Here is a 17,995-nt window from a genome sequence, read left to right on the forward strand (position 1 = left end):
TCGAGTCAGGGGCAGCTTCATATTCGTTACAGTATAATTAAAAAACATTCACAAATTTGACACTACGTACAGACGTCCCGCCACCCGTCAAGCTGGCAACATTAAACTCCCGATCCCATCACTGACACCAAAAAAAAATGTTCAATCACACGTTGAAGAAATAAGTTCCGGAGATGATCACTTGGTGATCGAAACACGTGTTAAGGTGTTAAAATAACGGTTTGGTGTTGGGATAAAACCCCAGTCATATTTATTTTCCTATTATAGTTTACAAGAATTTTATAATGACTTAGGCTTGTTATTTTAATATGTTGTAAGATGTGTCTCATGTGCTAGATTTTATATATTGTTGTAGATATGAGACATTCTAGTACAATGTCGGTGTCGACTTACTTTCTCATTTCTTTTTTCTGTGTGTGTATTTTACTTTACCTTAATTTAAGATTGTTTTAGGCCTTTCTTTGTCAACAAGATTTTGTATATTTGAACAATAAAGTATATTCTCTCTCAGTCTCTCATCACTAGCATGATTAATGTGTCTGATATTATATACCGGAGAGATGAATGTAAAATGTAATGATGCAAACATGGTAAACAACAGAGGTTGATACCACTAGGTTAACAATGATTACAATTGGGATTTCAGTAGAGTGTTAACAAAATTATTAATGAAAAATGAAGCAGAAATAAATCAGAAAGCTCAGATGTTAGTGAACTGCACCAAGGTGTCAACTAACACACAGAGAGAGGGAGAGGAAAAGGGAGAGAGATCCAGTCTAGGCATTTACGAAAAGTCAGTCATATCTTTATTCAAGTCTGCTTTGACAAAAGTTGAATGATTGCCGAGTTAATAAATTCATCAAAGGAGTAAAAGGAAGTATAATATAATGAATAACCAGAGCTACCTGAGCTACCTGTTCTGAACACAATAATTAACACTTATAAGAACATAGGCTTTCACGGCCGGTATCACGATTAACAAGAACGAAATCCATGCTGGTTAGACATGGTGGAATGGAAAGTTATATCTCAAAGTTTCAGCAACGACTGAATGACAAGCTAAGTATTCACTCGTAATTATAATTTCAAAGGGTGGTGGAGGTGATAGTGGAGGTGCTAGTGGGTGGTGGGGGTTATAGTGAGCGGTGGGGGTTATAGTGGGGGTGGGGGTTATAGTGGGTGGTGGGGGTTATAGTGGGTGGTGGGGGTTATAGTGGGTGGTGGGGGTGATAGTGGGTGGTGGGGGTGATAGTGGGTGGTGGGGGTTATAGTGGCCGGTGGGGGTTATAGTGGGTGGTGGGGGTTATAGTGGGTGGTGGGGGTGATAGTGGGTGGTGGAGGTGATAGTGGGTGGTGGGGGTTATAGTGGGTGGTGGTGGAAACTTCCAGATATAACCTTCGTCCTCGCAGTCAACACATACCACTGATGATGTATGTCGCAGTAGTAGACGAAACGTTCGGTATTTCAGGTTACATTCAACCACAGACCGGATTTTGTTGTCGTTAATTCACATTCAATTCGAACTAATTTAAATTGGTTCATTAGTTACAATTGAACTGATGAGAGTTACCAAGAATGACTATTAAATACATTGATAAAAAAGCACAATGATTTTCAGCTTGGCTTTCTGGGAGAAAATGTTCATAAGTTTGAAATTCACTTTAATTTAGGGCAATCATTTAATGGTGAAAATATAAAAATTCACAATTGATTATGTTCAGGAAAGTCTACGATTCTTCTTCAGAAAACATATCGCTGTTGTCATCTGTCAAATCTTCTTGAACTGATGTTTCATATTCAAGAATTTCTTGATCACTCAAGTGAGAACTACCTTCGACGAAAGCTGCAAACCTAAAATAGGTTCAATGATTGAAATTCGAAACATTTTGATATATTGAGAAAAATTAAAAATGAAGTTTGAAGTATCAAAGTAGATACAGCATCAGTTTCTATAGATACTAGACGAAACATATTTATGATAAAGTTTTGTTGAAGCCTATCTGCTTCCAAAATTATGAAATATTTCGTTTCTCAATGGAACATTACAGAAATAAAAATTTCCCTTCATAAATTGAAACCATAATTCGAGTGATATGCTCGACTTTTCGGAATTGATTGATTTTCTCAAAAAACTTTCGCAAAAATTATACCCAGCTATTGTATAACAAAACATGTGCTGCGTGCCATGTTTTTAAAATGGCAGTTTTGCATGTTCTGTTGATGAATATGTAGTTCCTCAGTGTTTTAATAAACAAAAGTTGATAATATAATGAATAATAATGAATTCGATACAAACCTTTTAATGTCACGCAGTTTCTGAATAGTTTTCCACTGATTACAGTCTGGACTCAAGCAATAGCTCCTCAACTCGTCAAGCGCTTTTGACGTTTCTCTGACTCCTTGTTGATAATACTCTTCATCGCTAAGCAACTTGATCTTTGGTGGAAATTTTCGCCTCCTGTATGAAAAACGCTATTAGTCAAACCCAGAATAGAAAAATATGTTTATAGTAAATCGATAACCACTCCTGAAGGTAGTCTCAAAATAAATTCTTAGGCTAGCTAATTGCAGTGATTTTGTGCTTGGTTTGGTATTGAAATGAAATTTATTTTATTTAATAGTTCGACGTTGAATTGCGAAATTTGTTTCTCGAGATTTTAGCCTCGAAGTGGTCGACCTACAGGACGAGGATTTGAGGACACCTCTTACCTATAATACTATGTAGATAGGTTTATTTCGACTTACCAATATACTTTAGGAAACAACAGCCAACTGCTTGATAAGTTATATCCAATTAGTAGCAATATAATTTGGCCCACAGATGCCTCGCGACACTGGCTACTATTAAATACACAACTCAGACCTGCTATCTGTAATGACCATCTCACCAAATTCAATGTCCTCGGATTCTTCACTGGTCCCCATATGTAGCAAACTAAAATATAATAAGGATTCAAACTGAGTCTAAATTACAATTCAATGACAATATTTGCTAAGAAACTATTCTGATATTCAACAGCAGAGTGGCTGTGGAAAAAGGTAGGTGACGATTAAGATGCCTATACACTGGTGTAGCGACTCAAACGTGTAGAATTTTCATCTGCCGAGCAATAAGACTCAATTGATTTCATTTGGTCTTGAAACTTTCCCAAAATAACGTTGAATACCATAGAATTCTTGGCGGCACAGTGCTACATGATATAAAGTGAAAGATAAATGTGAATTGTGACGACAGTGTTACGTTTATCTTTGAATCGCATTCTTTAATCTATAAGAATCGTAAACGGTTTTTATTATCAAGCCTATGTCTGCCATCTGTGTTTGTGAGGAGACAAACTTTATTTTTATGTGAACAATGAGTTGAAAATATATCTATATTGCGAGAAACTCATTTGCGACCAGTTGTTGACTGGTGGCAGAAGAGGTCCGATCCTGCCCTACGACAACGCTCGTCCACACGATTCAGAAATCACCGGCCGAAAATTAAACGAATTGATCGTCGAAGTTCTGGCCACCATACTCCCCAGACCTCCTGTCAACAGACTACCATCTTTTTACACAGTTATCTTCATGAAACGGTCACGTTATTATATTCACTGAAGTTTCTTCTTCAAGTTGTTTACTAATAGTTTTACTTTCTGAATTGTCTGGCCAACAGTGTCTGACGAGAGTTTTCACAATACAGCATTCTTGGATTGATATAGAAATTATTTCTATAATTTTTTTCATGAGCTTAATTCTTTATACTTTTGATTCAAAATTAATCATAAAATATTCTAGTTCTTACCTATTTGTTGTACGATCTTAAGCCCTTCCAGAATAAATTAAAATCGATCCAAACTCTGACCACCATCATTACCTCAAGCGTAACCAACATATCCATCTATTATCTTTCAAACAGCTTGTCTTTCCAGAATTCTAGTACTACATAATTTTTCCCCAAATAGATTTATGATATCCATTTGAACAAATCAAAACATTAAAGTCTGTCTCAGGCAAATGCATTTCATATGAACCCCATATTACAAAAAATAGTTCTAACAAAAACTGTGAAGACTCAACAGGTTGATCCATTCAAAGGAAGATGTGGAATATATCAAAGAATCTGGAAAAGACATTTGAATTAGTCACTGGTGAAAGGTTGACAGATGAAGAGAATGAAATTTTCAACGACTTGAAAACAATTGAAAATATGATAATGACGGTTTGGAATAATCGTTCAGATTATTAGGTACTTTTGCCTTCACCTCAAACTTAGAAATTGAGCTTAAACTCTCCAAGAATGTTTTGCCAATCAGAAAAATTGTACTGGATCCAATATCAGAACAAATTTTTTGGGAAAGAAAAGTTTTAGCTTTCTACTTACCCATCTTTATACTTCCAAAGAAAGGAAGAAGGCAATTAATTTCAAAAATACTATTGAACCATTTACGAACGTGTGTAGATCATGCAGTTACTTTCATACACAAACTGGAAGAAAATGCCCTTTCGAAACAACTACTTTCAAATGAACATTGAGTAATACAAAAAACACTCTTTTCTATTCAGTTTGTATTCCAAACATTCGAATTATCTGTCAACTCCCTACACTGCAGGTTAATGCACTGACCCCTAAAACAACTACTACCCTGGCTAATACCACGAAAGGCGTTGGATTATATCCAAACATTCGTTATGGAATTGAATCAGATCACAAGATTGATACACAATGCAGTGAATGAAAGAGATAAAATTTCACTTACACTGTGAAAACCTTTCTTTCCCATAAAACTAATCCCTCCAAAAACTATACCCCTTTAAATTTGAACAGAACAAATTATTTTTACACTAAAAATTGACTTTGTTTACAATTGTTTGTGCTGAAGAGTTCACTAACAAACAAGATACCATTTTATACATACTCCAATACTAGTGAATCATTAGTTCTTCAGCTTTATTTGTACATACGAGGCCCGGCTATTAAATAACGAGACAGCGCGCCTATAGGGGGCCCTAGAGAAGTGGGGAAAAAACGAGTAGTGCTTTGGGTATCTGGAAATCTCTATTCACGTACCAAAAGACGTTTTCGTCACTATTATAAGATAAGATAAGAGCATTTATTAATATAGAAATCCTAATATACATAATACTATTATAACAATCACATTTTGAAAATATAAGCAAAAGTATAACAAGAATAATAAAAATAAATAAAATCAGAGGATGGAGTGTACAACTCCCAATAGACCAATGAACTGAAAAGCTGATATGAATGTGGAAGATATGTTAAACTCAAACATATTTTTCTTTCAGATATTTAGTTAGACGGTTTTTAAAAATTAAAATGGAGTCACTACATTTAATATCATTGGGAAGTTTATTGTAGTTCAAGAGACCCTTGTGGAAAAGATAATTCATTGTCATGGTATATTTTGTTCGGGTAACATATAAGTTCTTATTCCCTCGTGTAGGGTAATCATGGATTTCATTTTGATAAGTTATGAACTGGTTGAAATAGGTAGGAAATTTTCCAGTAATAATTTTGAAAATAAATATCATAGAAAAATAGGAAAGCCTGTCTTTTACAGATAGCCAATCGAGAACCTGAAGCATGGTCATTATAGGGGTGTATCTATTACATTTTAGGAGTATACGCATACATCTATTTTGTAGTTTTTGCAAAGAGGATATAGAGTTTGCATCAAAAAGGTTGAGAAGTGTTGGACAGATCAAAATGAGGTCGAATTATCGTATTATAGACTGTTAGTGATGTTTCAAATGTCAACGTGTTACTAATTCTTGTAAAGAAGAATATTTTTTTAATAATTTCGTTATGAATGTAATTAAAATGTTTTTTTAGGCTCAGAGTGTTGTCTATCATAAATCCGAGGTATTTGAATTCCTCAACCAACTCAATTGTTTCACTATATAATTTTATGGATTTTTTGTCGATTAGATTATATTTATATTGAGTGGTTATGATCATTGATTTGGTTTTGTTTATATTGAGTTTCATTTTATTGATATTGAGGAATTCGGATATTCTAATAAGCATATTATTAATTTTTTTGATAACATTCGTTAAGCTGATATCGCTTGCTGTCAGCAAAATGTCATCTGCAAAGAGGTTAATAAATTCACAGTCCTGAATTCACAGTCATTTAGATATAAAATAAACAGTAACGGACCTAATACACTACCTTGTGGAACACCGGTATTGATGACTTTTTTTGTTGAAATGTAGTTGTTTACTTTAGTACACTGTGAATTCTCTTGTAAATAACTAGAGACCCAATTGAAAACGTTGCCAGTCAAACCATAGTACTGTAGTTTCATAAGTAGAATTGAAATATCTATAGTCTCGAAAGTTCGTTTAAAATCGAGGAACACTGCTACAATGTACCTATTTGCATCCATATCAATTTTCCATTTGGATAGTGTTACTTGAAGAGCAGTTTCACAGGAATGACCAGCTCTAAACCCTGATTGGTATTCCATTAAAAGTTTATTTGTATTGATGCAGTCAAGAATTTGATCGTACACAGCTAATTCAACTACTATTTCCAAGATTGGTAATGTATTGATAGGTCGGAAATTGATAGCCTCGTTTGTATTTATTATTTTGGGAACTGGTACAACTGTACTTGTTTTAAGCTGATGAGGAAAACACCAGCAGTATGTGACATTTTGATAAAGTTCAAGATTATCGGACCAATCACATGAAAGATACTTTTCAGCACTTTATTATTCAGAATATCTGAATTGCACTTGCTGTCTAAACTATCTACTAAAATTTTTAGCTCATTTAAGGTTAAAGGCTTAAAAACTACCAGAGTGCATTCAATTATTCGAAGGTTATGGTTTGACCAAGGGTGGGCTAAGGGAATACTATTAATAGTATTTGTGCAGTAGCGGTTTGAAACAAACGTGTTTTTTTCTCGTGCCAAAAACCATGTGTGACGAAAAACAGGAGCAACGTATCAATTTCAAATTTCTCGTTAAATTGAAAACAACTCCGACTGAGTGCAATAAATTGTTTGCAAGAGGCCTATGGGGACAATTCTCTGTCTGGTGCGCATGTTTTTGAGTAGTGTAAGCGCTTCAGTGGGGGCAGAGAGAGCAAGAATGTCCAAATCAAAATTGGAAGCAAAGTTGATCATTTTTTTAGACAATAACGGTATCGTAATGACTGATGGGAACCAGAGGGTCAGACTGTTAACCCGACTTACTATTTGTCAGTTTTGGCAACACTGCGAGAACGAGTTCGTAAGAAACGGCCCGAGTTATGGAAACATAACTCGTGGATTTTGCACCAGGAGGCAAGGTCCACGTCGGAAAGGGTAGCTTGTAATATCCTCCAAAGCACGTTGGACGTTGTTCACAGTTGGTGCCTGAGGGAGCAGATGTCTGTCAACCCCAGCAAAACTGTGGTAATCCCCTTCACCAAAAGGAGAAAATTGGACGATCAAAACGTCAATTTCCCTCAATGGTGAGGTCATTCCATTTGGAACGGAGGTGAAATATCTTGGCATTGTCCTTGGCATTGTCACTTGGAAAAAGTTTTGCACAAAGCCAAACTGTCTCTATGAACATGTTGAAGGATTTGTGGTGAAATTTGAGGTTTAGGTCCCTAACAAATCCATTGGATTTACGTGATGATTGTCAGACCAATGATCACTTTATTCCTCCAACTGTCAACTACGAACTGCCTTATAAAGTACTACTCCCGAGTAGAGAGGACTGGATCCTCCGGGAGAAGGAAATATTCAGAGCAGATAGTTGTTGGTTCACAGATGAATCAAAAACATCTTCTGGTTCTGGTGCATGTGTTTTCAGTCGCAGACCCAGGACCTAGACCTAGGAATTTATGAGACTGTATTTCAAGCGGAAATTTGCGGTTGGATAAATCCAACCTTTGGGCTTTGCCAAACAAGCATTGAACACCTGGATGGCAAGAAGATTTATGGACTTCTGGCGGAATCTTCCAGGATTGGCTTACTCCAAGGCGTTTATAAACCCTTCGAAGCTTGATACCAAACGATGGACTACAGTAGGGATGAACTACGATGTCTAACAGGCCTTCATACAGGTCACTGTCACTTGAATCATCATATGCAGACTTGGACTGCCGGAAGACAGTGTGTGTCGCCTCTGTCTGGAAAATGATGAAACTGCAGAGCATATACTTTGTGCCTGCCCCGCTGGGGACCGAATCAGGTTCTTAGAGTTCGGCAGATCCGTACTCTTACCATCTGACCCGAAAGACCACTCACCATACAAACTAATCGGCTTCGTTAAGAAGCTGGGTTTATTTGGCCGAGCGTGAATAAGTGTGAGCCACAATAAACCCTTGCGGGTTGCGGTGGAGGGTCGAATAGACCCACTCACTTTAGACCTGACCTAACCAAACGCACCCGCCCATAACGCGCTATCTGTGAAGCGATATTTGGCCGATAAACGCACTCCAGTGAGTTTTTTTGTTTCCGAAGATAAAATCTGGTTTGAAAGGGACCCGAATCGAGTCGGTGGAAGCGGTAAAGCACAAAACGGCAGAGCTCCTAAAGGCCCTCACCAAAAAAGAGTTCCAGCACTGCTTCGATCAATGAAAAAACGTATAGAAAATTGTGTGGCGAGGGAAGAGGAGTATATTGAAGGGGAGCATTCAAATGTAGAATAATTTTTATAATGAAACCCTTTTTTGGCCCCAGTCTCGTTATTTCAAGCACTTCGATAACTTCCTCAACGATAGAATCTTCGCCAATCAGGACCAAGCAAAAACGGCCTTCGTCGACTCCATCAATTTTTATGCCGACGTATTATGTATTAGTTGACAAAAGTGCACTGATTCAAATGGCGCTTTTTTCGATTGAATGGAATTAGTACATATTCACTGATATATTACAGTTTGAATTGGACACATAAAAACGGACAAAACTTTTGGTACCAGGTATTTTTTTCAAACGTTACTTTTGGCTTTTTGAAATCTGAATAATTTTTTAACCTTCGTTCTGTGATTTCTTCAATCAACCTCTCCTTAGAAACTAATTCAAGTTTGCTTTTGGAATAATTATTCCTCGCTCTCCCTAACTATAATAATAGGAACCTTCGATTTTGTGATTTTTCCTTTTGTTTGTCTACAGTACGGAATTTTCACTTCCAGTGACTAATTGGCTTGTTTCATGCTATTGAAAATGATACTCGTTTGCTTATAGACTGATCGAGTTAGGGGTATATTATACTTAGCGAGCCTAATATCTCTTTATATTTGCAGATAAAAGAAAAATTTGAGAAGCAAGAGTTTAAATTGGCCGCGTGTCTGTTGATCAATAAAATTGATCGTGTCTACAGCGGTGTTGCCAAGTGCCAATTATTTTAACAAAAATACGATGTTACGAAACATTAGAAAGAGTACATTGTCTCATACATTCAAGAGAGATAGCTGACTGGATGACAATATGGCTAATATACCAGTAACGTTGAATTTCTTATTTTGGGTGGGTGGCAGGAATGCATAGGTAATTGATTTATTTTATTAGGGTTCATGAGTCTTCGAGAACCATTTGAAAATAGAGAATATGGAGAAATATGGAGAATTTTTTCATGAATTTAAACGTTAACGGGTTCATATACACTTCCATTATTAAAATTTCTGTGATATCAACATGAAAATGTCACTGCGTTTTGTGTTATTTGGATCCCGTGTATAATTAATTCTCCCTTCCAATGCATTTCTTACAATTTCTTCTTAGATTTAGTTGTCGGAAGTGAGTGTGATTTTACTTTGAATCACGAATGAATCAGAAACTGTTTATACGTTCCGTGAATTGGCAATGTTCACTATTTGTATTGTTCCTATTGGTCAATCGAACAAGATGCGGGACCAGGCCCGTGACGTCACGAGCCTAGAAAATCCAATTTTTAATAATTAATTGCGGTAAAACAACGTTATTTAGAGAGCTGAAACAATGTAGACTATTTCTCAATTTGAAATTACTACCAAATGAACTGTAAACCGAAAATCATGAAACATACCAATTTATTATTGAAATTCAAACTTTGATTCAATCTGGGCATGATACAATTGAGACCTTCATACATCAAACTAAACTCACCAGCAAAACTAACTAAACTTGTTGCCACAATATACCATACAAGATACAACTTGTAGGACGTAAAAATACTTTGTAAGTTTTCCCACAGTAACTGTAACACATAAACGGCTATAGTCCAACCACATCCAAGAACTCCATACATGAAGGTATTCTGAAAAAAAACTCATCAACTTATCGCAACAGGAACTGGATTTATGAAAAAAAATTAATTCTTCAATTTGATTTATAAAAATGAGTACAATAAGAAGGTACAACTTACCCTTGGAAATATTTTCCCAATGAAATATACCAATATTAAAACCGATGCACATACTCCTATTGCTACTCCACACATATATTGAAATACATTATTTCGGCTCATCTTATCTGCTGTCACAAATATGGACACTCCTGTCAGCAACAGAAGTACTTTCCAGAAATCAATAACTGAAAAGAACAATATTTAAATCAAATATTCGTCTGTTTCTTATGTGGTCTGTTTATTTTAAATTCCTTTCTAAAAAATGCGTTTTTTTACTCCTATTTGAAGAAAGAGAGTTGGACCAGAGACAAAATCATCAGAATTATCCGCCAACACCATATAGTAACATCAACCAGAACGTACAATAAGGTCCATGCTTCGTAATTCAAAGGATCACATACCACTGTAGTCCCAAGGAGTTTGAAAAGTACCACGTCAAGACTGTGACAAGACTTACATTGGCCAGACTAATAGGCGAATTAACATACGCAAGTATGAACACAAATTACCAAAGAAGGGAAAATTCCCACGTTTTTTCTCTTCCAACACGTATTGGCGACAGGGCCCAACGTCAATTTCGAGAACATAAAAACACTAGCAAGCAATGAAAACTTCTACTCACGAACAATCAGAGAGGCTATCGAAATTGAAAAACGACCTAGTAGTAAGAACAAGAGGGATAACGATTACCAGCAACATGGAGATCAGTCTTATCACCTCACAAAATCAAACCGACCGCACAACCTCAAAAGCAAAACCTAGCACATGATAATTCAGGTATAATGACAAAGTTATTATCGGGCCATAACAGGTAATTGGGCTAATATAGGTAGTGGGAAGCAATCCAGGTAAATGGTAGCATCTGCTGACGCTACCATTTACATCTGCTGCTATATAAAACTATTAATGTAAGTTACAAAAAGGATTTGAAGCTCTATAACTTCTATTTAATTATTTGCGAGCGCTTTCGACATCTGGTCGTGCTGTCATCCTCTAGGCCCTACTCTATCAGAACGTGTCATTCTGTTGTATGTCCTTTTATACGATTCGAACGCCTCAATACAGGTACTTCAGGTACTTTAGGTAAATTTGCCTGTATTTGAATTACATCAGGTACTATTCTTTGGGTGGGATCTTCTCTAGGTTTATTGTTTCTAAGAGTGTGTATTGCTTTGTTTAATATATTGAATGTTAGGTCTTGTGTTTTGATTTGTACTTGTTCGATAAGTGATAAATCACTTATCGAGGCTGTGCTATCGAACGCGCTCGCATATAATAAATAGAAGTTATAAAGCTTCAAATCCTTTTTGTGGCATATGGTTATACTGAAATACTGAAAATAAAGGAGAATTAGTTGCATCATTCAAAGTATATCCGGAAATGTTGCGTGCCCAAAGTTCAGGTGAAAAACAGCTCACCCCTTGCCTCTCATGTGGACCTACGATTTTGTAGGTACGTGTGGTAGATACCCGACGGAAGACAACAACTAGCCCAGTTAATGCCGCATAGAAGGCTGAAGTGAAACCATCAGGCACTTGTTCAACTTCTTCCGTTCGGAAGATTTGTCGCAAGCTACTTCCTGCATATGAAAATCTCAAACTACGACTACATGAGAGGCAAGGCAAGTGTTTTCACCTGAACCTGGAAATTACTAAGTTTCGGTCACCATCAGGAAATGACTAAGTCGCGCGTCGAGAGAAAGCATTTTTGTTCTGGTGTAGGAAATGTGTTTCATATTTTCATTTTATGCCAGAGGTTCCAATTCTTACTATCAAATAACTGTGAAGAACATTTTTATATAAAGTTTTCACCGTAGTCAATCATTAACCTACTTACGTATAAGAGTAACGCCGGCCGAATAATTTTTACTATTTTCAACTCCAATACAACTGTTAACGAATGGATGAAGTTTGATAGTTCCATGATTCGAAGAAAAAATGTTGAAAGACCAAAATGAATGTTTCTTCAAATATTCTTTTTCCACTTCTTCCGGGCTAGATCCCTCATAGACTGAAAAATCATCGCCATCGTGTTTCAAGTTGAACTGAAAGTTTTGAAAAATAATTACACCTCATAATATGTGATGAAACATCCTGAAAATTAAAATTTTAAAACAATATAAAAAAATATTCAGATATTTCAACGAAATTTCTCTTATTTAATTCGGACATATCGGTGCTGACCTCTTAACATAGGTGAAACATTTGCCGAATTGAAGAATAAATTTTTGCCAATATCGATAAGTTGCAGTTAGAAGGTGAAATTGGGAATACAAGATGGAGGGATAAGAAAATTTCATAAAATCGACACAGTTCTCAACAGCTAGTATTGGCTATTAGGGGCGCATCGACGACGAAATGTTGATTGAAACACAATAAACACCCTTAGCGAGAAGAATCTCATTTAGGGACGCATGCCACCCTAGAACAGATCCTAATTCTGAAAATGAACATGATTGTGACTGGAACAAATTCAAACATTGATTAAAAAGTCTTGGAATTACAATCAGAAAGAATAAATAAGAGAATGAAAAGTACAAAATGAAGTTTTTCTGTGATTTTAATGATACTTTTGGTTGCTACACCTTGAGAAGAGAAAGCAGATGTATGTCAACCCCAGCAAAACTGTGATAATCCCCTTCACTAGAAGGAGAAACGTTTGTTTGAAGGTGGTTGACAATGTTTCGTAGTGTATTTTATCAGTTCGGACTTCCATTGTCTAATATAATATAATTTGATTTGAAATCCCTGAAAAAAATAAATAAATAAAAAGATTAACCGAAAATAACAGTTTTATTAAAACAAAAAACTGAAATTACAAGAAAATATCATACAAGCTACAACAGAAAATAAAAAATTTAAATTTTAATAAAAGCTGAAAATAAAAATATATTATTAACAAAAATGAAAAATAAAAATTAAATGATTCCAAACCAAGTTACGTCACGACGTTTCGATTGTTAGTATCCACAATCGTCTTCGAGAGATAACTGGACTTATTCCTCTGAGATCTGACTATTTATAGGTCATTCGGGTGCTTTCACCTTTCACCTATCCCCTTTTTTCGTTTCATTGGTTTTAGCGGGAGATGACCGTTTGGCGGGAGTTGGTCGTTTTTCGCTTGATAGGAGGTTTCCATATGTTACGTATCTCTATGCTAGCTTGACTAAATGCGTTGTTGGACAACATATAAGCGGCTTCCTTGAATTTTCTCCTAAACCAGTGTTCCTCTTTGTGGATGATTTCAGCTTGAGCCCATTTGATATTATGTTGATGAGTCCAAACATGCTCTGCTATTCCGGATTTGCTGGTTTCTCCTCGCTGTATGTGTTTCTTGTGCTCAGCAATACAAACTTTCAATTGCCTCTTAGTTTCACCGATGTATTATTCTCCGCACTCGCAGGGTATCCGGTAAATGCAATTCTTGAAATCGCAGTCTGCGTTTAGTGGCCTAATTTTCGTGAGGCTCCTACGGATAGTGTTCCTAGATCTGAAGCAGGTCCTGATGTTATACTTGGACCCAATCTTTCTTATCCTTAAGACTTCTGGCAAAATCTTCCAAGATTTGCTCACTCCAAAGCGTTCATTCACCCTTCGAATCTTGAAACCAAACATTTGTAGGACTACAGTAGGTATATGCAGAGACTCGGACTGTCAGATCCAACGATCCATCTCAAAAAAGAAGATATGAAAAATTTGCTTTAGTCTCTTGCACGAAATTCAACTCCGGAAATATATTGTTGTAAACCATGGCCTGAAGAAAATAACGCCGGCCGCTACTGGTAACCATAAACCAATCGTGACGTAGCTTAGAACGCGCGAATGTTCCCTGCCGCTCTAGAAGCAGCGGGAATAATGCTACCGGTTTCGATGGAACTTCGATTACGATATATAAACGCTTGCCAGGAGCATATCGACACAGCCAAGAGGAAGCTAAAGTGCGGTACGCGAAGCGATCTAGTAAGGCGATAGACATTCGAATAATAGTTGAAGTTTTAGTTGAAGTGTTCATTGTATTTAAAGTGAAATAAAGTTAAGTTTGATTATTCAATGTAGTCAATTATTGGTCAACCCGCGGGTAAAAACTTAAGAATATTGAGAAACATGAAATAACATTATATATAACGAAAGCAGCCAACTTTATTGATTTTTTCCACCATGTAAAACTATTTTCCAAGTGAATATTTTAGGGTGGTTGTTCTCTATTATTGTTATTCCATGTTTCTTTATATATTTCCGTTGCTAAATTTCACGCAGAATATCAAAAAACCTGTATTATACTTGTATATGGAAAAACTCAGTCAACTTTATTGAATTTTGGTTTTCACTGATGTTATTCCATGTTTCTCAATATATTTCCGATGTTAAATTCCGTATAGTGAATTTTCGCTCGCTCGCCTTTTCTTGAAGGATGACATATACATGATATAAAAGTTCATTTCATGACCAGTGTTGCCAATGATGAATCTTCAAATCACCCACAAGTGTGTTTGAAATTACCCGATTATTGACAGGGCCCAACATTGTCAAAAAGTCGGCATTTTCAGGTAAAAATGTATTTCAGAAGCAAGAAATGTGATGCTTTGAAAATCAATTCCAGAAGCGGAAAAGTAATGAATAAATAGTAAAATAGTTGAATTTGTCTAGTGATAGATGGCAACAGCAAATTATTTTAGAAGACTTCCAGAACTCGTGCACAATTTCTTTTCTTCAAACTATATAGTGATGAAAAAAGATAAAAATACACCTACACCAAATATGCACTTGCTGCCAAAATAATTCGGTATAAAATGTGCTAGTAGCATTATTAGAGATGCCATTGGCGCCAATTCAAATAATGAGATTTGAGTAGTGACTGGGTTCTATATGTAATTGTTGGCTAACATAATTTCCGTCATAACTTTCAATGTCATACAAATGGTGCGTTCCACCAAGCGTTCACAACGCCTAAAATACTCATTCAGGCGTTCCACATGGCGACCGCGATCGTTGTGGTCGCGGCGAAAACGTCATTAATGACGTCATTACTTATGCTCACGCCTAGCTCACGACGACCCATCTCAAGAGGTGGGTCGATATGAGCGTTTTGAGAAACTGAGCGCAATTTTTAAAACTAAAAGCAGCAAACATGGCGACAACAATATCGTTCTATTGTGCCGAACGAGATACTGTTGTGGATCTCAAACTTTCTCCTGCAGATGCTGAACGTGCGTTAACTGGTGAATATTATTGTTAAATGAAGCTTATTAAGCATAATTGCAGTTTATAATTTATCGCAATTTATATATTTTCATCCTTTGTCAATAACATAACCTAAATTCATGAATCAACAACTTTAATTATCAATAAAAATATATTTGTCAAAAGAAAAGATCAATAAAGAATTCCATGAGTAAAATTTTCAAAATCTAAGTGTATTAAGTGATAAAAAATAATTTACCTGAAATGACTTTTAAATTCTTCACCTGAATAACGATAATTACATTATCGTAATCAATAATACGTGGTCTAAGTTTTCGTTTTTCACGATTATATTTTTGTAAAATTGTATTCCATTCTTCATCTGAAATGGACGAACTAGTACTTTGTGGAGCATTATTTCGACGCACCAACAAATTTCCAACTGCCGCCGGAAAAGGCATTTTTATTATATACGAACATAAATTAGTTAAATACTCCTCTAAAATTAAAGTACATACATAATTTTTGTTTAATAAATCATGTTAACCAACAATTAATAGAACTTATTGATACCACTTACAAATTGTAACATAACCTCATCAACTTTTTGTTTTGGTTTTTTAAACGCGCCATGTGTATTATTTAAATGAACGCTCAAAACGCTCCAAAATCCATTCCACTTGAGTTAATGATTGTGACGCCCAGAACCAAGTGGAACGGCAAAAATCGTGGTCGTGAGCGTGGTCGTTGTGAGTGCTTAGTGGAACGCACTGAAAATAGTGTCAGGATTTTTAGCATATCGTGAGTTCGATTACCCGGTAATCAGCCAAAATAAATTTTGTTAAAAAATTGCCAGAAGGACCTCGAATTATTCACGATCCTGGTAATTATCTGGTCATTGGCAACACTCTTCATGAAACGAAAAGTACCAATTATAACTTTTACTTCGTACGCCACTGGACGTTCGGAAGTATTCGGAAATTTTGACAGCTATCATTAGCAGCCAACTTCACACTGCTTCAAAAAAATATATATATTTGATCTAATAGAAATTGTATGAATAAATCGACCCTAAGACCACTGTAGTTATATAACTTTCTGTAAAATAAACAACTCGGTATTGTACTTCATCAATTCTGTGAATAGATTACCTAATGATTTGTGCAATGAATAAATCTGGACCAAAATGAAGCCTATACAAGTTGATTAAAAGATATAGGTAACTCACCACAACGCTCTGCCAAATATTCATAATACTCTTTGGTTGTCCTTTATAACATAATATGTGGAATTCAGACGACTTACTATGAATTATTAATGTTTCTCCGGGTATTAATTCATGGACTGAAAAAGAAAGATAATGGAAATTCATCCGGATAGCAATTATATTATATATTATACCATCGGCATTTTGTCCTGCCCTAGAGTGTAATGAATATGTGAGAACGATCCAAATAAATAAATAGTTGCGTATCATCTTATTTTGAATTTTTGAATAAAAAACTAGAAATAATAATAAACATAAAAATAAGGTTATAATGGATACGAATAACAGTGTTGCCAATCTTTCAGAGAGCGAAATGGTGAAAGCAACGATGTGAATTGACAGCCAAATTAATCAGCTGCAATGGCACAAAGGAAAAAAACTATTATTCATTTGTGGCAATCATTTATCCACAGAAATGGACAATTATCGAGTAACAAGTGACGAGTATAAGTTGTCCAGCTTTCTAACTTCAATTAAAGATGATTTTGTTTTGACAAAAATTCTCGACGCGAGTTGATAGATGTAGCAAAAAAAACGAAATAGGTTAGTTAGTTATTTCCAGTTAAGAAAAGTTGAGTATAATTACTGTATTTTCGGAAATTTAATTTATTCAGATAGTTAATGAATTTATACCTGACCTTTTCAGATAGATTCATTCGTTAGAAAGTAGGCAAACAAGTAGATAATATGTTAGAGTATGGAATAGTTGTAATTTAGAAGTAATGTATTATTAACGCTTGAGAAAGCTATTGTATAGCAAAACTTGTCGCGGTTTTTGTGAAACACTTCATAGTGAGAATCACACAATAAACTGTATTAATAAGTTTCAATATAGATTTTCAAGTATAGGCTAGTTCTATTCAATTACATTTCTTGTTTTTATGTTTTGAAAAACACTTTTCCAAACAAGTATGAAATAAGGATTTCAAAGAATATAAAGATAAAATGGAAACTAATTTTGAATCATTTATGATGTATTGTATAACTAGCATTCATTTGACCACATAAACAAAATGGGAAATTAATTTGAATTTTGGACATGATTTTGTAAATCTTCTCTCGGAAACATTTAGGTACCATTTTCTCTAGGAAAATGCTGGAGATAGAGTTAGACACTAACTCAATTTCTTATAAACTAAATTAATTGTTTCTCTGTTTTATTTTCTTAATTTCATATGTGTGATTGATGACTTGTTAATTTTGTGGTAATTCATT

At 35.4% G+C, this 17,995-nt stretch overlaps 1 protein-coding gene across 1 annotated transcript; it reads right to left on the bottom strand.

Moving 5' to 3' along the window:
- Positions 1 to 782: 782 nt before the first annotated feature.
- On the bottom strand, positions 783 to 17,074 carry Nemp (Nuclear envelope integral membrane protein). The gene is made up of 8 exons (XM_023169315.2): positions 16,915 to 17,074; positions 16,742 to 16,857; positions 12,170 to 12,377; positions 10,352 to 10,518; positions 10,093 to 10,243; positions 2,747 to 2,936; positions 2,298 to 2,459; positions 783 to 1,852 (listed from the first exon to the last, which is right to left on the bottom strand). Exons 1-8 carry the CDS (start codon positions 16,988 to 16,990, stop codon positions 1,729 to 1,731), a joined length of 1,194 nt encoding a protein of 397 aa, XP_023025083.2. The 5' UTR covers positions 16,991 to 17,074; the 3' UTR covers positions 783 to 1,728.
- Positions 17,075 to 17,995: the final 921 nt, after the last annotated feature.

Source organism: Leptinotarsa decemlineata, unplaced genomic scaffold, assembly GCF_025532065.1.
Source record: "Leptinotarsa decemlineata unplaced genomic scaffold, Ldec_3_MD MMD2_tig00004307_RagTag_RagTag, whole genome shotgun sequence".
NCBI lineage: Eukaryota > Metazoa > Arthropoda > Insecta > Coleoptera > Chrysomelidae > Leptinotarsa > Leptinotarsa decemlineata.